This window comes from Lytechinus variegatus, chromosome 11, assembly GCF_018143015.1.
Source record: "Lytechinus variegatus isolate NC3 chromosome 11, Lvar_3.0, whole genome shotgun sequence".
NCBI lineage: Eukaryota > Metazoa > Echinodermata > Echinoidea > Temnopleuroida > Toxopneustidae > Lytechinus > Lytechinus variegatus.
Window position 1 is genome coordinate 35881743 of NC_054750.1, and position 26087 is coordinate 35907829.

Here is a 26087-nt window from a genome sequence, read left to right on the forward strand (position 1 = left end):
GTGGAGAGGGAAATAAAATCAATTCAATTCAAGACGAGGCAAAGGAGCAAGTCAAGAATTAAAATTACAAGGAATTAAACAGAAAAGTGAAGCGTCGCATTAATGCCCGCGGCACGCAGTAGAGCGCGGAGCTATGGGAAAAGGAAGCGGAGCATACCGTCTGTGTGAAAACGAAACTGACTGTTCGGACCTCACACAATTTAATGAAAGAAAAACGTGAATAAATAACACGAAAGCTCCACGCAGAGTAGATAAAAATGAAATCAATCAGAAGCCGAAGGGCAAAGGATTGAAATAGGTAGTAAAAATATAGATAAATATGTCAACAACGGACACTTTAAAAGGGGCAAGTGGGAGTGTACTTAGCTACGTCTGATCACGGCGGCAGGCGTAAGTAAAAGAGGAAATGGACGCCTATTTGCGTGATGATCTTGGGATAGTGCGTGCGTAGGGAGATGCTGCGCGCGCGCAGGAAAAATTGTGTACTTTTATTCGGTGTGCAAGTTAATCGTAATGAATCAAATGAGTATATCCCAGTTATTGATAGTAAATTATCCACCTGTAAGAAATAATTTTGGTGTCTACACTATGGTTTGAAGGGTCAAAGTTATTGTATGGTTTCACGAGTAGGTAACAGCAGCCACTTTTATGCATTTTTTTTCAAAGCATGATAACTTTGTGGTGCTTATTTATATGAATCAATATCTAACTTAAAATTAACTAAATGTATCTGATACACCTGTAATCCAAACTTTCCTCTATATGTAAGCTACTGACCTAAGTTTTTCAAACATTACTATGAACATGAATTCCTAGAAATACATATTGCAAATGCTTTCTGATTTCATCATTATGTATGCTTTTATTTGATACCAAACATGATATGTTTTTCTTTGGAATAATTAATTTGTTGAGTGATAAGTCTACAAGAATAAGATATTCATTCTGTCTTCAATGATATCCCAAGGGTGCTGTGTGAAGTAGTGCTTGGCTGCTGTAAAAAAAACCCAGATAGACCAGATGGGATTTGAACCAATGACATCTGGACTACTTACTAGACCAGGGTCATAACAATTACATGTTTTACTTTATTGCTTTTCAGTTATTGGGCACCTTATAATAGCCTTGAAGTTGACCCTGTATGATCGAAAGATCTTACAATTGTTTTCAGATTGTTCATATTTAACCTTTTATATACAATTTCAAGTAGCTTCGGTTTGATGCTAATAAAATGGATGAAATGTATACACGAAAATTGCATTACTCTATGTAAGTATCAGCTTGAAAAGCCGGCATGGCTTAAAGTGTTAATTTAAAAAAAAATGCTGAAGGATGCTAAAATGGCATCAACCCGATTCTGAATTAGTGCCTTCAAGTATCATTTCCAGAAAGAGAATTGCCTTACTTCACGTCTACAGTGTATACTGAAAAGTTGATGTGTTCTACTGGATCATGATGTCTTATCCACACTTATTCTTTTGTATTTCATTTTGTCCACCAAGAATAAAAAAAAAATGGATTGACACCTGATTTATAAATGTGCATTATCTGCGATATTCATTGCTTCAACTTAATTTGTTACTAGGGAAACATATCATGCATACATGTATGAAAACATGAAATAATTCATAAGAAAATGGAAAATGGGGACATGACATCATAAGCCCACCAATTAAATATACATGATGATATGGACATTACTGTTTTCACAAAATATTGCTAAAGATCAAAATTAAATAACTTTGTTATTTTTCTTTGCTTTGTTGTCCAATTTTGTTGAAATCTTGAGTGTTTTGCTCAGAGAATTTTTTCTCACCATAAGATCTCTATCCATAAAGTATGGTTTGTCAGGGGAGCCATCATTGATGCGAGCATCCTCACAAAAACAGAGCAATAGGGTATCCACAGCCATCTAAAGGATAAACAAAATAATTACTTTACCACATGCACTTTCATTTTTTTTATTCCTCCTCAACTCTACTCCCTATTCTTCTTTATTGTCTCCCACTCATATTCAATAAAAGATCCACATTAAATACTAAACTTTGAAAATGTAAAAAATTTCTTTACAACTGCCATTAAATTTCTCAATGCTAGAGAAATTAAGTGAAGTTTTGAAAGTATACAAATTTGTTTTGAAATAGAGGCGGATTTTCTCATTTCATAACAAGCAATATTACAAATATATTTTAACTGAACAAGGAATGATCTTCCTGTATCGCATCACAATTCACTCCACATTATTGAAAGACTGCTATGTATCAAGTCTTTTGTAGAGCATATTTATCAAAAGACTGTACATTACTTAACTGAGAGCTTTTCTCTTATGACCAAAAATCCTATTCAAATTTGTACAGCTAAATTATTCCACTTGAAATTTCACCCAAGTAATTATCCTAATTCAGGGATATTCCCATAGTTTACCTGTATGTATTCGACAAAGAATCCCATTTTATGAGATGAAATGTTAAATTTTAAAATACCTTCATTATTTGGGAGAATGTACAGAGTAAGTGATGTCTTTGGCGTAAGAAGTGAGTAATGAGAGTGCAGAACAGGAAGTTTACCTCCAAAGAAATACATGTAGGGGTAAAAGAATTAAAGTGCCACAGACTGCCAGATTCAGACAGCAATATGTGATAGTGAGAATTACAATAACTATTCATGAGTACAGTATGATATACATGTAACTTCAGTCCTGACTGGTTATCCTATCATCTATTATTCCTTTTCCTCATACTTACATGTAGAACCAGCTTAATTCCTTTTAGAAATATTACAATAGAACAGTCACTTTCTCTGCTTGTGCTACTATATCATAGATATCATCTGACAGAATTTATTTTTGAATATTTTTAAAACTCCATCTCAGAAACTTCTGAGTATTCTTACTTCAGTCTTCAGCATCGTTTGAAAAGACCAATCTACTCACCTCATAAACAAGAAAAAAGCTGCTTGCTATAAAGTATGAAAATATTCCAACTATCAATGCCGCAATGGCATAGAAGAGCAGACTCTCGTTCGTCTATGATACATTGGGGGAGGAAGGGGGAGCAGAATAAAATTTGATCAAAAATCAATGAAATAGTCATTTGTGGTCTTTTTGTGCATGCGCAGGCATAATGCCAAGGAGACAACATGCTTGAGGAAGTTCTTGTAAGATGGTATGACTTTATGCAATTTGGATAAAAAGGCATCCCATATCTGAAGTCAAAAGTAATATCTGTCAGATAATGTTCTAATTGACAGGATGCCATTCACCCATGCTGCATAATGATCACCTATAGTATGACAGAGCTACACACACTTCCCTGTCTCTGACCACATCCAAAAAGATAAAAAGAATAAACATAAAAAGGGGATGAATCAAATTCAACCTACAGTTTATGTGCATTCGCAGAGATGTGAAAATATTTAGAACCAGTATTTCTTACTTATATCATTCAATCCTCAAAATAGAAATACAACATATTTTGTAAACTTGTGCAGTCACTTTTTTCAGAATATGTTCACAATTAATATTTTACCTTCCATTTTAAATCAATCCTTAAAAATATGAAATCGATTATGACAATGATTCTTTTTACATATTTTTCTAGTCTTTTTTTTTTAGACTTTCGAACAAAATTCCTTCAGAGTTAAATATTTCAAGCTGCTGTTTGACTAGTTGTATTATCTGTTTAGAAGAGGCTGAGAGACAGAGAGTGTGAGCAGTCATTACACTTGTTTGTGTTTTACCTCATACACACTCAACATAGAGCCAGCAATGATGTAGGCAAAGATACAGGTTACTACCACAGGTACAGCATAGAACATGAGCTGTTGCATGGTCTGCTTTCAACCCAACATGGAGTGAAGATGCAGCGTGCAAGACAGATGAAAGATGCATTTTTTTTAAAGATGACAGATAGATAGAAAAACAAGATATCTATTTAGACTATTGAAACCAAACTGCGAAACAGTTAACAAAATGATTAGCCTAGAATTAAAACATAGAATGGGACACTTGTCAAAAATACCTCATATAAACATAAGCATTAAATTGCAATGTCCATTCCAGTCTACATACATCCGGGGCACACCGATTCCAAGGGGGGGGGCACTCAAATTATATTTTGATGGGGGTCTGCCTTATGAAATGCAGAAATAGGGGTCTAAGTAAATGACTACAAGGGGAAAATATGGGGCAGTAAAAAAAACAGGGTCTACAGAACAGGATCACATTACTGTACTATAGCCTACTGTATGTAAGGTGCATGCTATACACTAGCGCTGTGCATATACATGGGCACTAGCCATGCATGGCGCTAGCTGCATGTGATCCAGAGTAAAGGGATCTGTATGTGCCGCTAGCTTTACCATGCTACATGTATTTTGTAACAGGGGTCTTGTGAGCAGGAGGGCGGGTGGTTTCTGAACTGTCATTCAGAGTATACAGATCAATCAAGGTCTGACAAAGGGGGTCACTAAAGCGGCACATTCCCGTACCACTGATGTATGTGAGTGCCCCCCCCCCCCGTATAAATCTCTTGTTTTCAATCCAATTGAAAATTATAAAATTGTTTTGAAATTTTTATTTATGATCAAACAAACTTTCAATGTATTTCCTTTTTTGACAAATGTACATTGAGCATCAAAAAGATCCATACATTCATAGAACTTTCATTTATTTTGAGCAGTGCATGGTAGAAATATCATATTCACAATAATTTTAATGAGATGTTAATAATAAGGAATAGACAATAAAGTATACAAGTCATGATTTAGCTTTTGCTGATTTTCAATTTTAAAATGGAACTAGTCTGTGAAGTAACAAATTTACTTCTTTAATAGCAATTTTGATTTTTTTCAACTTTAGAAGAATTGCCATCTTCATAGTTACCTACAAAGGTGAAACTAGCTTGATATTTTAAGATATACATGTATGTATGTAGCAGAATGAAATATTTTAAAGTTTTGAAATCAAGAAGAGACTGACTTTTTTTTCTTCAAACCTTTTCCAACAGGTTTATTTAAATACTTTTATAATCCACCTAAATCTAAAAATAACATTTATGTACACTGACAATTATTTGATAAGATAATAAGCAATTGAAAATGTCAATGTATGACTTGCAAGTGTAGCAACACACAAAAGCTTTAAAGTTTGTAAAGCAGCCTTTCTAAAGAGTTAAATTATTTAATTAAATTCACATGTTTTCTTCAGTCATAGTGCAAAGTTGCTTCCATTGTTTTAAAAAGTAAAATTAATATTAGAAAGCTTCATGCAACATGCAATCTAACAAATAAGGAAATTGATATTCAAAATCATTTTAGAGAAACAAATTTAATTTTCATGCAAAAGCAAATTAATCTTAAGACCCAGACCAGACCAAAAAGTGAAATTGACAATCCCTGGAGGGGCCACTTCCATTGAAGAGTGGATATCATGCGCAACCATGAGGTCTCAAAAAGCACCCTAAACACGTATTTTCCATATTCTGAAAATGCACCCCTTAACAATTATTGGCATGTGAAACCTACCATTAACAAGTAACAAAACAATACTATGTATTCCCTGAAATGAACCCCTAAACAAGTACAGCGATGTTTCAATTCTACATGTATGTCACAGACATCGGCTTTACATTTACCTACATCATTGGGTTAAGTACAGCCCCACCTCGTGAAAATCGTAAGCATGTAGTGTTGACTCTTGGGTTCAAAAAGTACATCCTTTATAAAACATTTTGGTCTTAATTTTTTATACCCTTGCAAATTTGACCCTAAACACGAAGCCTTCTTAGCAAAAAATAGATACCCTTTTTTCATTATTTTAGTGTTTTTGACACCCTTATTATGTTACATACGTAACGTGCCCTATCTTGAAAAAAAATATTAGTAAAAAATTTGAACATGGTGAATCTGACTATAATAAAGCTTGCATTTCTGTATTAAGTAGTTTACAAGCTTTCAACTGATTTTGGGTCTGATCTGGGTCTTAAAATACTGTACAGCAAAAACAAACCTAAAGCATGCAAAAAAAAAGGTTAACATTGTTTTTTAACATTTGAGAAACAGTAATATACGTATTGCATAAAAATAAACTAGATATGTTGCTATGCATCATGGGAAGGAAAATTATTGATAATTCTGAATTCCTTAAAGAAATACATAAAAAAAAAATTATTGCGTCTCTTTCTTCCATCCCATAATAGAGTTAAAATGATAAAAAAAGATCAATCTTTGCTTTTGTTTAAAGGATTATTTTCATATTGGAACTCTTAATGATGAAAATCATTGCACACATTTAAAGCTGAATTTTCAAATGGCTCAAAACAAACTTTGATAATTGTGCAAAAATGATGTGAATACAGCAATCTATACATATTTTTTCTTTGAAAATAACAAACAAAATTGTATCCACTTCCCACAAAACATAGCCAACACAAAAGCAAATATAGACAAATATCAATAACTAAAGCACAAATCTATATAAGAATATCAACTGTAAATAATAGTGTTATGAATCAAACTGTAAATAATACATGTAGTGTCATGAATCAATCAATGCAGTTTTCAACATATAAATCAAATACAAATGAACTCTAAAATGGAGTCAATTCATAAGGGGGCACAATATTCAGGAAACTTTTCCCCCAACTAAGTCTCTCTATGTACTCATTATCAATGCAGTCCTCTCTCAGTCCTCTGATCAGCGGCCGAGATCTCGGGGGGGGGGGTTGAATCAACCCCCCCCCCCCCCCCGGCCACAGAACAGCCAAAAAAGCCAGCCTAGTTAGGGTTAAAACCCTGCAACACTCGACCACATCCAGCCTCACATGCTATACACCTTTCTAGTACTTGACAATGTTACCATGCGACTTGACCTTTGACCTTTTAACCTAAAATTCAATAGGCTTCCTGGGATCCATGCTAGTATCAACAAAATTATATGAGCCAGGTTAAGTTAAACTAAAGTTAACACGTTTACAAGGACTTCAGAAAGGTAAGATGTAAATAAGTCACCGTGACCTTGACCTTTTGACCTAAAAATCAATAGGCATCCTGGGATCCATGCTAGTATCATACACAGCAAATTATATGAGCCTAGGTTACGTTAAACTAAAGTTATCGCGTTTAACCAAAGACTTCAAAAGGTTAAGATGAAAGGATGTCACTGTGACCTAGACCTTTGACCTTAAGTTCAATAGACTCCCTGGGATCCATGCTAGTATCATACACAGCAAATTATATGAGCCTAAGTTAAGTTACATGTACCTGTAAACTGAAGTTATTGTTTTAACAAGGACTTCAGAAGGGTAAGATGAAAACATATCATTGTGACCTTGACCTTTGACCTATAAACCTCAAAATTAAGAGGCTTCCTGGGATCTATGGTAGTATCATACACAACAAATTATATGAGCCTAGCTTAAGTTAGACTGAAGTAACCGCACTAACAAGGACTTCAGAAGGGTGAGATGAAAACATGTCATTGTGACTTTGACCTTTTAAACTTAAAATCAAGAGGCTTCCTGAAATCCATGCTAGTATCATAGACACCAAATTATATGAGCCTAGCTTAAGTTAAACTGAAGTTATCGTGTTTACAAGGACTTCAGAAGTGAATGAGAAAAACATGTCACTGTGAACTTGACCTTTCACCTTTTGACCTAAAAATCGATACGCTTCCTGGAATCTATGATGGTATCATACTCATCAAATTATATGAGCCTAAGTTAAGCTAAACTTAAACATCGCATTTACTAGGAAAAGTTAACGGACAGACGGAAACCAAGCGTGATACCATAATACAGTATACGTCCCGTCTAGGATGGACGTTTAAAAACCCATACAACTTGCAAGCACTCTCCAGTGTAATACTTGCCAAACCTAAAAAAAGACACACTTCTAGTTATACTTGGAACATAACACTTTGGTAAACACCCAACACTCTGAGAGGACTGTACTCACCCCCATGATGGCAACACCAATTGCTGCTGTGATAGCAACAACCATCAGCTTGCCCAAGAAGAGGACAAAGTCACCTACGCAATTGATAGCCGCTACACGCAGGGCATTCGACAACAGAACTGTGAAGGCCTGTATTTCAAAATCAAAGATAAATACATGTATTGTTTATTCTCCACACTGTATCCACTTTCTAGAACCTGATTGTGTATGTCAATGGACAACACTAAATTGTAATTATTGACTTGAAATCTCTTGTTACTGTATCTACTGTATGTTGAAATGTTGTACACAATGGAAGTCATTGGGAAAAAAGCTTTCACAACTCCCCAGTCAACAACATCATAGGAACAAATTCACTAATTAAAGGAAAGTGCAGACTATAAAGTCTTAGTTTTGATAAATCAATGCAACATCATGATAAACTGGCTCATATTCCAGTCAACAAAATGACGAAAAATAGGAAGATAAACATAGGAAATAAAATCATACCTTTGCAGCAGAACTACAGAAACCATCTCCTTCAATAGCTGAAGAAAACAAATCAGAACAAAACAAGAACTGCATTGACAAACAATATCACATGAAAGAACTTTATTAATGGTATAAAACTTTAAACAACAATAAATTCAAATCATCTGACAACAAATTAGGTGATCTGTCAAGTCTCATGACCACTATGACCCGATGACCTAACAAGAGTGTCGCTAGGGCGAGCAAATAATACACCCTCCTGTAACGCAGAAAATGAAGTTATTGGTCAAGCAAGAAAAATAAAAGGTGGGAACTTGACCTTTAACCTTTTGACCTAAAAATCAATAGGCTTCCTGGAATCCTAGGAGCATGCTAGTAACATAAACACAAATTATATGAGCCTAGGTTAAGTTAAACTTAAGTTATCGCATTTACAAGGACTTCAGAAGAGTAAGATGAAAACATGTCACTTTGACCTTGACTTTTGGACCTCAAAATTGATAGGCTTCCTGGTAGTAGACTTGTTAACTGCAAAAAAAGGGCTTACGGCTGCATTTTTTAGTACAAACGTCCCACTTGGCACAAATGTTCCTTGAGTCAAAAGAAAAAGATTCATCCAAAGAGACACGCTGTATCTATGAAAATAAGCAAGTAATTTGCATAAATTTGCATATTATGTCGAAATAGTAAAAACAAGTAATTCAGAATAAATATTTCAACAGAACTGCCCTAAAATTGGAAATAAAGACTTAGGGTAAGACAGGGAAGAAAACTGTTATAAAATAATTGGGATATCCTTGTTTATTATTACCTAATTTACATAAATTATGCAAATTATAATTTAAAACAGAGTATTCTTTCAAGAATCCTGAACTGTGTATATAAATAACAGCAATTAATATAAAATGTCAACATTCTACATGAAAGAGAATATATTAGCGAAAACATCGATATGCTTCATGACAGTATTAGTGTCTTAATTTGCTTAGAAAGAGGGCAAATATGTCAAAATGTATGACGTGATATTGCGCTAAAACGAGACCAAAACAACCTCTATGTCACAGTCACACTCACGAATTGGACAATAAAGCGATCAATGGTATGTCATTCGAGATAACACAATCTCAACACAATAGCTTCCATCGGCTTCTTGTATCGCTTTTGTTGGTGTGTCTGCCACACCGTAATCTGTGATACATACGGGCAAAATGCATTTTGGTATCGGTAAAACACTATTAATTTTGTTTTATTTGTTTCTAATTGGTTTCTCTTGGAAAATTTACAGGAGACATTGCTTTGCTGGTTACTGCTTAAATGAAGCTCTGGCACATGAATCATGACGAATGTACCCCACATCAATCCATATTTTAACTTTGTTAAAATATATGTCTTTTGGAGACCCCGAAGTGGCAAAACTGCATTTCCCCGCGGCATTCTCGCTACTTTACAAAACCAGTTTGACTTGTATTATCGACTTGGAAAAGACAGATGTATGAGACATCAGTGAACATGTTTCCTGAAGTTAGTTTTTGTTTTATTATTTAAGCCTATACGTCCACGGGAGCCCTTTCGAATTTACTCCATCCTCTCTCTGTATTTCGACACTAAATAAAAAAATATCGTGTTTAAAAACCACCGGCAAGGCAAGTTGCGTTTTTGGTATAATAAAGCAACTTTTATATCTATATTTCATATTTATCTATATTAATAATATTATTAATGTTATTATTATTATTATTATTGTTCTGCAGTTTGTAATAATGTTCTAGCACAGTAAAGGCTATAATCGAACAGGAGCATGCCTAGGATACCCTTTTCCCTTTTGGTTTTATGTATTAAAAAATAGTTTGTCTTTAGAACTCTTAAAAGATTACTTTTGTTTGTATCAGGGGCGGAAATTTCTCCCAAAAGGTAGGGGGGACAAGGGTCTGGAAAATTTGACAAGCAAAAAAATAAAACGCTATTACCTAAAATTAAAGGTCATTTTGACGAAAATATATTTGACAAGCAAAAAAAAAATTAATAAAAAAAAGGTCATCTCGTCCCAAAACGTACGTTTTATTCCCATTTTGAGTGATATATTTCTTAGCATCACCAAAGACCCAAAAAAGTAGGGGGACATTTGATATTGTGTCCCCCCTACTATTTTGAGTAGGGGGCCACGTCCCCCCTGGGATTTCCGCCCATGGTTTGTATTGATATCTTGGAATAGATTGAGGAGAAAATACTCTACAATTGACATGTAGAAGAGCTGTAGTACATTGAAAAAAAAGCCACACGTAAGCTCTAAAATACTCAAACCCCTTTATTGCTTCCACTCTATGTTCAGAGCCCATTAGGGAGAAAGATACATTTCTACTACACACAGTAAAGCCTCTTTACTTTCTCCTCTTGAAAAAAACAAACATAGAAGGCATTGTTTTATATCTCATAAAATAAGTTCGTGTACATGACGGTGGCCTGTCAAAGTTGCCCAACCCTTTATTTTGTTTTAACAATATATATATAGAATATCGTCTAAATGAAGCCCTCATCTGGAAAAGGGCACTTATTAAAGGCAGCATCTACATTACATAGAGGAGGTCCTGGTACTTGGAAGCGTGGGCTGAAGCACAACGCAAGATTTTCCGGACGAGGGGGGGGGGTACTGCGGGTGTTATTCTCGATAGATAGCACCCCCTGGAATTCCGGCAGATGTGACAAAACGAAAAAAAAAGAAACGTTACCCAAAAAAAAATCATTTTGTAATGCAATCCTTTTTGCTTATTTCCTGTAAAATTTATTGATGTAAATTTGAAAAACGAAAAAGGTTCAATGTAAAATTTTGGTTCCAAGAAATCAAACAAGCTTCAGCCCCCTCTTCCAAGTGCCAAGGCCTCCTCTATATAATGTAGATGCTGCCTTTAATAAGTGCCCTTTTCCAGATGAAGGCTTCATTTAGACGATATTGTAAATATATATTGTCAAAACAAAATAAACGGTTTTTGGCAACTTCGACAGGCCACCGTCACGTACACGAACTTATATTATGAGAAATAAAACAATGCCTTCTATGTTGGTTTTTTTTTCAAGAGGAGAACGCAAAGAGGCTTTACTGTGTGTAGTAGAAACAGTGGCGTAACTACGGGGGGGGGGGGGGCATGGGGGGGCACGTGCCCCCCAATCGGCTGGCCAAAAAAAAAAGGGGGAAAGGGAGAAAAAGCGGAAGAAAGAGAAACGTAGTGGGGAAAGAAGAAATTATGCTCATTATAAATGTTATATTATATTATAATTATGTTATATTACATGAAAAAGCATTTTTTTCAAACTTTATGAAACATTTGCTCACAGGGCCTATGACTCTATTGTTCCTGGTGCTCGCATAGACCGTTTAAAGAGATAATCCTGATGTACTAAACCTCCTGTTTTCAAATCAATACTGTACACCAATTACATTACCTCGCAATTCGAGTCATAATTTTTTCATGTAGTGACATTTGCTCTTTTTATGACTACTTAAATTGATTGCCCTATTTAAGGTCTAATATAAAACATTTCCTGTCCGTGCTAACGTTCGCATTAGTTGTTTGGTGAGATGTCTACTCTTCAATGAATTTCTAAAATCAGTCCTTAAAATGTCTAGTTTTCTGATCTCAATATAAAAAATTTTCAGCTCGCGCTTCGCTTGCATCATTTGGTTAATGAAATACGTACAGTCTTAGTGAATTCCTGCAAACAAACATGACTTAGAATGCCCCTCTTTAGGTCTGAATTTCCGAAATTTTCAGCTCGCGCTTCGCTCGCAGTATTTGATTAGTGAAATGCGTATGATAATCATGATTACCATGTCTTCAAAAAATGCTTAATGTGTTTATATGTAATTCTAACAAAATCAGCAAAGATTGGTACTAGCATTAGATGACTTTGCTGAGATATGTATAATCTTAATGGATTTCTAAAATATATTCCCAATTTGGGTCAATATATACAAAAATTTCAGCTCGCGCTTCGCATTGTATAGCGAGGCAGGTACATATCATGATTACAAAAAAAAATTGCTTATAATGTCCCTTTTTAGGTCTAAATATCAATACAAACAAAAGTAATCTTTTAAGAGTTCTAAAGACAAACTATTTTTTAATGCATAAAACCAAAAAGGGAAAGGGTATCCTATGCATGTTCCTGTTGGGTTATAGCCTTTACTGTGCTAGAGCACTATTACAAACGGCCGAACAATAATAGTAATAATAATAATAATATTAATGATAATTATAATAACAATATTAATGATAATCATAATAATATCAATAATGATGAATGTAAATATAAAGATATAGATATAAAAGTTGCTTTATTATAACAAAAAAAAACGCTATTTGCCTTGCCGATGGCTTTAAAACAAGATATTTTTTGTATTTAAAGTCGAAATACGAAGAGGGGATGGGGTAAATTTGAAAGGCTCCCGTTGGCTTAAATAAACAAAAATATTTTTTTTCAGGAATCATGTTGTCTGATGTCTCATACATCTGTGTTTTCCAAGTAGATAATACAAGTCAAACTGGTTTTGTAAAGTAGCGGGAATGCCGGGGAGATGCAGTTTTGCCACTTTGGGGTCTCCAAAAGATATATATTTTAACAAAGTTCAAATATGGATTGAGGTAGGGTACATTCGTCATGATTCATGTGCCAGAGCTTCATTTAAGCAGTAACCTGCAAAGCAATGTCTCCTGTAAATTTTCCAAGAGAAACCAATTAGAAACAAAATTAATAGTGTTTTACCGATACCGAAATGCATTTTGCCCGTATGTATCACAGATTACGATGTGGCAGACACACCAACAAAAGCGATACGAGAAGCCGATGGAAGCTATTGTGTTGAGATTGTGTTATCTCGAATGACATACCATTGATCGCTTTATTGTCCGATTCGTGAGTGTGACTGTGACATAGAGGTTGTTTTGGTCTTGTTTTAGCGCAATATCACGTCATACATTTTGACATATTTGCCCTCTTTCTAAGCAAATTAAGACACTAATACTGTCATGAAACATATCGATGTTTTCGCTAATATATTCTCTTTCATGTAGAATGTTGACATTTCGTATTAATTGCCGTTATTTATAAAACAGTTCAGGATTCTTGAAAAAATACTATTTTTAAAATTATAATTTGCATAATTTATGTAAATGAGGTAATAATAAACAAGGATAGCCCAATTATTTTATGACAGTTTTCTTCCGTGTCTTACCCTAAGTCTTTATTTCCAATTTTAGGGCAGTTCTGGTGAAATATTTATTCTGAATTACTTGTTTTTCCTATATCGACATAATATGCAAATTTATGCAAATTACTTGCTTATTTGCAAAGATACAGCGTGTCTCTTTGGATGAATCTTTTTCCTTTGACTCAAGGAACATTTGTGCCAAGTGGGACATTTGTACTCAAAAATGCAGCGTTCAACCTCTTAACAAGTCTACTATGGGATTCATATTATCATACACATCAAATTATATGAGTGTAGATTAAGTCTAACTGAAGTTTACAAGGACTTCAAAAGTGTAAGATGAAAACATGTCACTGTGATCTTGACCTTAAACTTTTTGACCTCAAAATCAAGGGCTTATTGGGATCCATGCTAATATCATACACAGCAAATTATATAAGCCTAGCTTAAGTTAAACTGAACTTATCGCGTTTGCAACGAACGGAAGGACAGACACTGAGAATGGTACCATGATACGTCCCGTCGAGACGGGCATATAAAAAGTCAAAAGTGTACCTTGTCTGTGAACGGCACCCTCTGCATATATCAGTTGGGCTAGCTTACACCAAAATGAATATAATTCTGATTGCTGTTTTATTCAATTGCTCACCAATAATGATGTAGGCATGTTCGTTCAAGAACTTGAGAAACTTCTCTAGACACCATAGACAGCATATGAGGCACTTGAGAATGCATTGAGCTATAGGGTTCTGACTGTCTTTCAATCTAGAAAAGAAAACACATTTATTGAAATAAAACAATACATTAACAAAACAAGTGGAATGCCTCTGGCCGTCTCACCTGCATCACGCAGGTCAATATAGCAGCAGTGCTGACTTTGAATACTACTCTAACTCGCACAAGATGTTCAGTGATACATGGTTACTCTTATGTCCACTTTTTATGAACTAGACCAATAAATGATGGTTATTCAACAGATACACCCAATTCGGCCGAAGTTCATTGACCTTTGACCTTGGTCATGTGACCTGAAACGCGCACAGGATGTTCAGTGATACTTGATTACTCTAATGTCCAAGTTTAACGAACTAGACCAATAAACTTTCAAAGTTATGATGGTAATTCAACAGATACCCCTGATTCGGCCAAAGTTCATTGACCCTAAATGACCTTTGACCTTGATCATGTGACCTGAAACTCAAACAGGATGTTCAGTGATACTTGATTACTCTTATGTACAAGTTTCATGAATCAGATCCATAAACTTTCATAGGTATGATGGTAGTAATTCAACAGATACACCCAATTCGGCCAAAGTTCATTGACCTTTGACCTTGGTCATGTGACCTGAAACGCGCACAGGATGTTCAGTGATACTTGATTACTCTAATGTCCAAGTTTACCGAACTATACCAATAAACTTTCAAAGTTATGATGGTAATTCAACAGATACCCCTGATTCGGCCAAAGTTCATTGACCCTAAATGACCTTTGACCTTAATCATGAGACCTGAAACTTGCACAAAATTTTCAGTGATGCTTGATTACTATTATGTCTAAGTTTCATGAATCAGATCCATAAACTTTCAAAGTAATGATGGGAATTCAACAGATATCCCCAATTCGGCCAAAGTTCATTGACCCTAAATGACCTTTGACCTTGGTCATGTGACGTGAAACTCAGGCAGGATGTTCAGTGATACTTGATTAACCTTATGTCCAAGTTTAATGAACTAGGTCCATATATTTTCTAAGTTATGATGACATTTCAAAAACTTAACCTCAGGTTAAGATTTCGATGTTGAATCCTCCAACATGGTCTAAGTTCATTGACCCTAAATGACCTTTGACCTTGGTCATGTGACGTGAAACTCTAATAGGATGTTCAGTAATACTTGATTAACCTTATGGCCAAGTTTTATTAACTAGGTCCATATATTTTCTAAGTTATGATGTCATTTCAAAAACTTAACCTCAGGTTAAGATTTGATGTTGACGCCGCCGCCGCCGCCGTCGGAAAAGCGGCGCCTATAGTCTCACTTTGCTTCGCAGGTGAGACAAAAACCTGAATGTTGTGTGTCAACCAGTATTGATGCTTGGCCTTGGCCTTATTCAAAGCCTTGAGGATTTTTAGCCTTGAAATTTTAAGGCATATTCAGGGCTTTTTCAAGGCATTTTGTATTTTGAATTTTCATTTGTAAGTAATTATACATGTTTTAATTGTTCTGTATATTCTAATGACACAAATGGTCAATACTACCAGCTATCAGTAGCACTAGTAAGTTTACTAGCAGTGTCAATTGTAATTGTCACCATTATCAAGAATTATCATCACATATGTAACAAAGAAAACAGCAGTGATGAAAGATAATATTACTTATTGGTAATGTGTTGTAATCATGACTAATGATGATACTGATAATACTAATAATAATGATAATGATAACAGTAATAATGATTTGATGACAGGAATAATTCTGACAGATCTTACTGCAATTTTGAAAATTTTCATACTTTAAAAATAGCTAACTCTAAAGAATGATAACAACGTTGATTTCTAATCCACTAGGACTTTCCTTGTATTATTTTCTTTGGCCAACAAGAATGTTTTAAGTCTCAACGATATTCTGAAAAGATTTGGTAATTTTGTCATATCCAAATGCCATATACATGTAGAGCAAAATTTCTGCCAAAAAGTTGAAAGCGATTGAAGCGAGCGAGCAAAAAAATTTTCCTCTTACTATAAAAAAAGCTAATTTTGTGAAAGATTGTGACAATGTGTTTAGACAATAATATCACATTTACTCCTTTTCCTTTATTTTTTTTCGTTTTTTGGTGGTGGAACTTTCTTCTCTTATTTTTTTTTTGGGGGGGGGTCTGATATTTTCTAAACAGACAAGATAGAAGAATGGGAAGAGAGAGAGAGAGAAGGGGGAGAAACATGTGAGGGTGTAATAAAGATGGGGGTGTTTCATGAATCAGATCCATAAACTTTCAAAGCTATGATGGTAATTCAACAGATATCCCCAACTTGGACAAAGTTCATTGACCCTAAATGACCTTTGACCTTGGTCATGTGACCTGAAACTCGCACAGGATGTTCAGTGATACTTGATTACTCTTATATCCAAGTTTTGTGAACTAGACCGATAAATGTTCAAAGTTAAGATGGTTATTCAACAAATACCCCCAACTTGGACAAAGTTCATTGACCCTAAATGACCTTTGACCTTGGTCATGTGACCTGAAACTCGCACAGGATGTTCAGTGATACTTGATTACTCTTATATCCAAGTTTTGTGAACTAGACCAATAAATGTTCAAAGTTAAGATGGTTATTCAACAAATACCCCCAACTTGACCAAAGTTCATTGACCTTAAATGACCTTTGACCTTGGTCATGTGACTTGAAACTTGCACAGGATGTTCCGTAATACTTCATATTTTTTTAAGTTATGATGACATTAAGTTTTGATGTTGATTCCTCTAACAACCCTAAATGACCTTTGACCTTGGTCATAAGACCTGAACCCCAGGCAGGATTTCAGTAATACTTGATTGACCTGATGGCCAAGTTTCATGAACTACGTCCATAAATTTTATGCTCTCATTTAAAAAACTTAACCTTTGGTCAAGATTTGTTGTTGATGCCACCATCACCCCTGCTGCAGTCGGAAAAGCGGCGCCTACATGTATAGTCTCACTCTGCTATGCAGGTGAGACAAAATGAGAATTGAAATTTAAAAGTGGTTGTAAGCAGAAAAAAAACAAAAACCGACAAGAGTCCTAAAAATGACTCTTTTTCAGGTCAGGATTTGAAAATTTCAACTTGCGCTTTTTGCTCTCTGCCCCCCCCCCCCCGGGAAAATTCCCTTTAGGAAAAAAGCTCCTTTCTAAAATCGAAAATGCCATTTTTTCCAAGTGAAAAATGGCCTTTAAAAAAAACCTTTTTTATAGTAAAACATTATACATTTTCAGTTCGAAAATCACAAAATTTTGGATCGCGCTCGCATCAATTATTGTACGGTATTTATCCTGTTCATGCTTACAAAAATGTCCCAAAAAACACAATTCATATAACATACATGTACTATGCTCATTAACCATACATAACCTTCCATCAGTGATACTTAATTACCCTTATGTCCATATTTCATGAACTAGATCCAAGTTGTGATGGCAAATTCAACAAATACCCCCAACATGGCCTAAGTTCATTGACCATAAATAACCTTTGGCCTAGGTCATGTGGCCTGAAACTCAAGCAGAATGTTCTGTATTACTTGATTAGCCTTATGTCCAAGTTTCATGAACTAGGTTCAAATACTTTTCAATAACCATGGTTAAGATTTCAATGTTAACGACACCTCCACTGCCGTCAGAAAAGGGGCACCTATAGTCTCACTTTACTATGCAGGAGAGACAAATATCTTTGAACAAATTTTGGTAAATTTTATATTTTATTTTTACTTTTAAATCTTTGGTAAATTTAGAGTTTAGGTAGAAAGTATGTTATCTGACTGAATTTTCAGGAGTTCCTTTTTTTTAAGGTTACTTGCCATTCTTTTCAAGGTAGGACTATGGTATAATATTGTCTGATGTCATTGAGATCCATATTGTTTTGTTTATATGCCATTGGAACCAATTAGTGTGGCTCATAATGAATGCAGCATCAATGTTCCTTATCATGATGGGCTTGTGGGTTTACCACTCAATGACGTACAAAACAGAATGGGCTGCAAGTATGAAATATTCATCTGAATGATGATCACAACTGAAGGCATTTAGGTTTGCAATCACTTTGAAAGAGAAACACAGAGCATTATGCACTGTGTTGAATACACTGCAGTCGACCAATGTTTCATCATCAAAAAGTACAAGTGACATCAGAACTTAATTGGGGTCAACATGTATAATGAAATGTACAATATAGACTTACTTGTATTGGATGTACATGAGGATTGCCCGGGGTACCTTGACAAGTAAAATTATGAAGGATCCAAACACCATGGAACCAATGTGATACCTGATCAATCGACCGGTAGAGCGTAGGATAGGAGAACTAAAACTTTTCTTGTCTCTGCAATATAGAAGACAAGTAGAGAGATAAAGGTGTAAAGGTAAGAAAGTGGCAAGGAGGTACATTGTACGGATTGGTGGGTGGGGGGTGGTGAAATTTGAGTTTATAAGTAATAACTAGATTCTGCTTTAACGTGAAAAAGATTTATGGTTAACCATGTGTAATATGAAGGGAAAGGAAATGCAGACAAAAAATTGAAATAGAAGGACGAGAAAGGATGAAAGAGGAAATTAGACTTTAGAGGTATTCTTTTCTTAAAAGTGAGTGAAGTCCTGAAAAGGACTGTAAACCAGATTTACACCTTCTCCACATTATAAACTCCACTATGCAAACCTACAAAGATCAACTAGATTCTGCTTATGTTTAACTAGACCCAGACAAGGTCAAAGGGTACTGGTAGGAAGGAATTACTCAGAATGATGAAGCACTGAAATCAGTAGCTTAAGGCCTGGTCACACCGCCCGAGCAGTCGTGGAGCGGAGAGAAAAAAATCATCACCACTCGCTACCATTCACCATTTTCGATTTTTTTTTTTTTTCGATTTTCCCCCCAATTTTGTGAGCAAAATTCGACCCTCTCTCCCTACCGCTCCACGACCGCTCCAACAATGCTTGGGTGGTGTGACCAGGCCTTAAGTAATACATGGTGGATACAGAATATAATTACCCAAATGTATATTACACAGATATATCAGGCATTACGGAAGTAGTATGGTGGGAATTATTTATCCAAGGCTGGTCTAGCAATTACTATTTTTCCCTAGGGGCAAAAATAGTAATTGCCTGTCCAAACGAGGATTGATAATTCCTAATATGCTTTCGAAGAAAATATCTGCTATTATTTGTTATATATCCCTCTTTAAAGGTTAAGTCCACCCCAAAATGTTGATTTGAATCAATAGAGAAGAATTAAACAAGCACATTAGTAAAAAAAATCATCAAAATCCGGTGTAAAAACAAGGCAAAAGCGATTTTGTGTCTCGCCCACTTATGAAAATAACCAGAAATATCGTGATTTGCGAGGGCACTCAACATAATTGTATCGAAACTTCATTGTGAAATGACTGGGATGGAAAAACAATTGGCAGAAGAGCCTTGCATGTAAACCTTAATGTTGACCCGAAATGACCTTTGACCTTACCATGTGACCTCCAACTGCAGCATAACATGCAGGTCCCCCAAGTCAATCTACCATCCAAGTTTGGTTGAAAAGCGACTTACAGATGTGGTGTTACATGTATGTGTTATTTTGTTTGTGACAGACGACGGACGGAAAACATTTGGATCCCGAAGTCTCGCCTTCACCTCTGGTGGGCGAGACAAAAATGAACACTGTGAAGTGCGAATTATTCTTGAGCTAAATGAATGACATAAAAGGACATGTCATTATTTGAGTGAACTTTAACCTCCTTTGACATGGATTCGGGTCAGAGTATTGTTTGGGTATTACAGAACTTATAATCCAGTGTGTTGAGGGTGATGAGGATATTTCAGATGGGGAAGCCTACGTTATCATTCCCCAGTAATTTACAATGGAGTATAATTAATTATATGGCAAGTACGATCATGATGTTAATGAGGGAGTAGAAAATGATGATCACTAGTTGTATACACGCGTACCATGATGACCATTGATTTTTTTTTTCCTTGAGATTTTCATAAGATCAAGGACAGTACTTAGTCATTCCCATGGACAAAATGGAGAAGGATATCCTGGTCCTATTTCTTTTATTCCTTGTCAAGGACAGACAACTAAGGGTTTGTGTCAGGAATCTTGAATTGTAGACACAGAACATTCCTTGAACATCAACGCTCTAGCTCCATTTCTTCTGAAGTATCGCAGCACATTCACATCGAATCACCTGGACATCAACAAGGTACAAGAGCTGAACAGGGGGCCGCAGTACTTTGAGAGAGGTGCAAAAGAAGCGATTTACATCCACGCAATCAAACCTTCTCTCAATAGGGACGGAGGGCGACACAAGCTTCCGAGTGTCTGAAACCCTATTATCGATAGCTACCTCGCCAGGTGGGTGTTTCATGAAGCTTTTGTAAAGTTACTCAATCTTAACAATGAATCCACAGTGCAGGGAAGAAAAATAGAATTAGTATTAAATTCCATGAAAACTGTATTGTTTAAATGAAGTTTGTATCAATTTGAAATATCAACATGTTGATTAATGCATAGTGTTGGTTGTCAACCAATCTCTCAGAATTAATAAGAAGTTACATCACAAGAAGGATGCAAGTTGAATGCAGGTATTATGAAAAGCACAAATTGTGAAAGAAGTTTTACCTTGTGAAATACCAGTCAACAACGCATGCAGCAATGACAAACTGATGGCAGGCAAGAATGAATTCAGCTGTCCAGATAAACCCTATAGCATGGTACCACCACATATAGCGTACAGGCTGTGGAGGGTTGTAGGTCACATAGCCATGAGGTTCAGTCACTAGAGGATAGCCTGTGGAAGTAATTGATAGAAAAGTGGAGATAGTTTATGCTATATATCATTTCTGCCAATAAGCTAGTTCCATTCTGCACATGATCAGAAGATTCGTGTCAGAGGAAGGTCATTAATACTAAAGTGACATGCTGGTTTAATATGTAATGATATAAGCACCAATTTTGATGTCTTGATTATTCTTTTAATATTTTGAATTTCAATGTGTCCACTGTTGTAATTATAACATGCTAATTCATTCGAAGTAAAAATGCAACAAACACCTTCTTAGATTGTTAATTGGTGTGATATTCTAGTCACTTGATCTATTCAATTTCTTCATTTATGCTATGTAAGGCAGGCTTACATATCTTTCTTTGAAATCTGCCTATCATAATGAAAGGAATGACAGGCCATTTGACCAAAATTGCCCATGAAGTAACTACGAACTGGTCTTTATCTCCATCATCATCATCATCAGTGATCATCATCACCATCATCATCATCATCATCAGTGATCATCATCACCATCATCTTAAGTGGCCATCATCATCATCATCAGTGATCATCATCATCATCATCACCATCATCATCATCAGTGATCATCACCATCATTATAATCACCATCATCATCATCACCATCATCATCATCAGTGATCATCATCACCATCATCATCATCAGTGATCATCAGTCATCATCATCATCATCAGTGATCATCACCATCATTATAATCACCATCATCATCATCACCATCATCATCATCATCATCATCATTACCATCATTATAATTATCATCACCATTATTATCATCATCATCATCATCATCATCACCATCATTATAACTATCATCACCTACATCATCATCATCAAGCTCTATCAAAAAAGCATGTTCATGAGATGAATAACCTAACCTGTTGCCGAGATTGCAATGAAGACGATGGTGACATAAACAAAGAATATGATGAGAATGATGAACGTCCAGAAAGGTTGGATCAGCAGGAAAGGCATGGCTCTGATGGCCTTGCCAGCCTGCCCAAACAGTTCCACTGTAAAAGCTACCCGTTTCCACATCACCAAGATGATGAGAAACAATATGACCTAATGTGAATGGAAGCAGGATGGATGGAACAAGATGCATGGTGTTTTAATTGCCCATTACATATGATGTGAAAAACCCTAGTGCTAACTGCGGACACAGCAAATACCCAAATTTGTTCACGAACATGCATTAAGAAATCAAAAGTTCTAGATACATGTACATGTAGAAACATGACATTCTACATGTACAGTCATTGGTAAAAACTTTATAAAAAAAAGTTTTTAAATCTTTTTTCTTCGCTTCTTCCTTACTTCTCATCAAATTCTAAAATATTGTATTAATGAAATATCAAATTTTTTATCCATACAATCCTTTTTTGGGGGGAATGGTAAAAAGGTTGAGTAGAATGTAAATACACTGTGACAAGTCTGTCATAGGATTTGCGGATACCAAACTGATATCTGAACAAACCTAGATTGTACCTTAAAGGACAAGTCCACCTTAACAGAAGGTGGATAGGAATAAAATGAGAAAAACTAAACTACCATACAGCTAAACAGGAAACATTTCACATTGTGACATTGATTTATTTCGAAACTTTTTTTTTATATTGAAATTTCACTCTTTGCTTTCCACAATATTGATAAACAAGTTCTGAGTCCATACAATGCATTGGCTAGAACGAACTGTTTCTCCAAAAATATATATAGATGGGAACTCTTACAAAGTGAGCTTTATTTGGATGCATTTTCTTGCAGCAGAGATCACAAATGAAAAGCGCAACCTTGAGACTAAATGATATCAATGCCAGCTCAGGAATATTCATATCTATCGCCTCTGAGTGCCAATTGACCAGATAGATCTGCAACACGTGCGGTACGGTTTGAACGGCGCGGTCTGTATAAATTGCCTATGTACATGCAGCCAGCATGGGATTCTTTCTGGGTTTACTTTTTTTCTGGTATTTATTAGAAAGCGTGTACATAACGAGGGAGGTATTGGAGGTCTCAAAATGCAAATACTTGTTCTAGTGACCATGTACAAAAAAATTGAAAACAACCAAGGAGCTTCTTGAAATGACCATCATAACAATTGTGATGTTATTCATGCACATTATTTTTCAAATCGCCGAGAATAGGTCCTACATGTACATCAGGGATATCTGAGCAAGACCTTCAAGGCCTATGTTTTATTTTATGTACAGATATATTTGTTTTGTTTCCAATTCACTGAATTATTATCATTTCCTTCAGGTTCTGTATTTTGATTTGTTCATTATTATCTCAAGTTGTAATATGTGCTGTAATTTCTTAATTGTTTAAATAAAATAGGCCTATGTTACATTTTTCAAAAGGAAAAAAAAATTTTTGCATAGAAGTAGCTTGGCCACCATGTTTCATTATATTGCTTTGTGTGTCCTGTAAAGATGTTTTTCCTCTTTCAATTTGTCAATATTTACTGCCTCATTTTATGTATTAATAACAATAGGACAAATACCGCGTGGCCTGGTTTTTTTTTTTACAATATTCAGGGGCGGATCCAGAAAATATTTTCATCCACATATTCCCCGATCGGCAGCTAAAACCTAATTTTTGTTGGTATCTATAGTCGTATCAGTTACTTCTAAGCTTTGTATCTTATAAACCCTAATGATATGAGCACGAGCTAAATTTTTTTCGCAAATTCTGTATTTTGTACTGAAATTGAACATTCTGAGCAATATGTACATGGATTATCATTAACAAGATGCGCACTGACGGATTCAGCAAGGGCCGGCTGCCCCCCCCCCCAACCTTGGGGGGCTTCACGAGCTTATGGACTCGTCATCTTCCGAGATTGAAAAATAATCAACTTGCGTTCGGTTCTAGTATAAGTACACCTACTTTCATCCCCATACTTTGTGTCCTATCAACTTTCCTCTTCCTTTTTTGTTTTATTATATTCAACAAGACCTCCCTGAAAATAATTTTTCTCTTCGCCCTTTGACTTTTTACCTTCCGTCATACTCAGCTCTAGCGAGATGGCGGCCGTCTGTTTGCAGGAATTCTAATTTTATTTTTAATACTTAAAAAAAAATTCCACTCTGTAATTGGCGAGTGGAGCAACAGAGTTATAGTAGCAGAACTCTCCCTGAAAATAATCTGAAAAATGAAACAATATCAGGACTTTGTTATTTCTCCTCCCCCCCTCCCTTTAGTGACCGCCGAAAAGGGGGAGGGGGGGTATTGTATGGATAACGACATGAATTGAGGGGGCCGTTTATAGTTCAGTATAGGCCTCAGCTCCCCGACCGACCCGCGACAATTTCGCAAGGCTATTATATTTATATATGGAGGACAATGCACTGTAAGAGCTAATGTCCTAAATGAATACAATAATTATCGTATATGAAATTACATGTACAGTAGTAAATGTAATGTACAGCAACCATGTGGTATCAGCAGCAAGCTATTGCAAGCAAGCCGGCAACCATCGGCGCATCACTCTACTCTCGGATCTTACGGGTAGCACTTTGTTGAAACGGGATTAGTTGACACTGCATCTTCGCTATGACATATTCATGAATATCCACAATGTCATAATGAATATGCATGAATCGAACAGCGTTCTTACATGTATATGAATTTATTTTCTAGAGGGAGCATGAAACATTTTCTCGGAACGCCAATAAAGAATATATATTTCACCCCTAAATATCATGAAAACCAAAGAGTTATAATACAAATTTCTATTGAGTGATTAAGTAGAGCATTGATAATGATACTTAATGAATATAATATCTTTAAAATTGATTCACTGCCCTTGTCTGAAATTAACAAATCATGCACTATAACTTTAAAGTTTGCTTTTTTTCACAAAATAGTATAGTACAACACAGTGCTATATGAATATGAGAGTCAATGATATTAAACTCAAATCAAGATATTTAATTTTTCATTCACAAAAAACAAAAATAGTAAATGGGTGACATCACAACTTTTCTCATTTGCAAACCAACCAGGATGAATATAAACTATTTTGTTTTGCTGATGTGGTTTACGGTACACCATGTGGAGTGTTATAGAAACAGTGGATAGAAGAAGAGAAGAAGTGGATAGGCGAGAAAGTGGAGATTTGAGAATAGAGTATTCTTTCTTGAAAATAGTCCTGAAAAGGACTGTAAACCAGAAGGAATGTTGAGTGAGAACAGCTTGAGTAGTAGAGCTGATGAGGAGATGATGGCTTGAGTCGGAAAGTAGAGATGATGAGTAGTAGAGAGACTCGACGTTTCGGACAGGTTGACCGTCCGTCTTCAGGAGTGAGTGTTCGCTCGGCGTGCGGCGGTACTTGTGGCGTGCGTGCGGACGTGGGGGAAAGCTCTAGGCAGGCGGTCACGGCGGGCTGACGTCGTAGGTGGCGCTCTGTGCGTGGGTCGGCAGTCCGTACACCAGGCCACCCATTCACTCCCGCCGAAGCTTACCCGACGAGTCCGCCGACCAACACGCACAGAACGCCACCATTGATGTACACACCGCCAACACACACACACGCCGCCGTCTACTCACCGCGTCCGCATACGACGCCCACTCGTTTCCCGCCAAAACCGCCGACCCAAGCACAGAGCGCCACCTACGACATCAGCCCGCCGTGACTGCCGGCCTTGAGCTTTCCCCCACGTCCGCACGCACGCCACAAGTACCGCCGCACGCCGAGCGAACACTCACTCCTGAAGACGGACGGTCAACCTGTCCGAAACGTCGAGTCTCTCTACTACTCATCATCTCTACTTTCCGACTCAAGCCATCATCTCCTCATCAGCTCTACTACTCAAGCTGTTCTCACTCAACATTCCTTCTGGTTTACAGTCCTTTTCAGGACTATTTTCAAGAAAGAATACTCTATTCTCAAATCTCC

The 26087-nt window shown here is 36.1% G+C and overlaps 1 protein-coding gene across 7 annotated transcripts in view; it reads right to left on the reverse strand.

The window, feature by feature from the left end:
- Positions 1 to 26087, reverse strand: part of LOC121423904 (choline transporter-like protein 1) — a 107675-nt gene that overhangs the window by 30303 nt on the left and 51285 nt on the right. For 5 of the 7 annotated variants that reach the window (XM_041619444.1, XM_041619443.1, XM_041619438.1 and 2 more), the window contains exons 9-16: positions 22066 to 22252; positions 21006 to 21174; positions 18570 to 18710; positions 14280 to 14395; positions 8446 to 8483; positions 7957 to 8085; positions 3739 to 3831; positions 1817 to 1912 (exon numbers count right to left, since the gene is read on the reverse strand). In XM_041619444.1, the coding sequence (XP_041475378.1) occupies positions 1817 to 1912; positions 3739 to 3831; positions 7957 to 8085; positions 8446 to 8483; positions 14280 to 14395; positions 18570 to 18710; positions 21006 to 21174; positions 22066 to 22252 (969 nt within the window). Of the gene's footprint in view, positions 1 to 1816; positions 1913 to 1990; positions 2734 to 2876; positions 3026 to 3738; positions 3832 to 7956; positions 8086 to 8445; positions 8484 to 14279; positions 14396 to 18569; positions 18711 to 21005; positions 21175 to 22065; positions 22253 to 26087 lie in introns of those variants that run through there. The other 2 variants (XM_041619440.1, XM_041619446.1) reach the window with 2 other exon arrangements.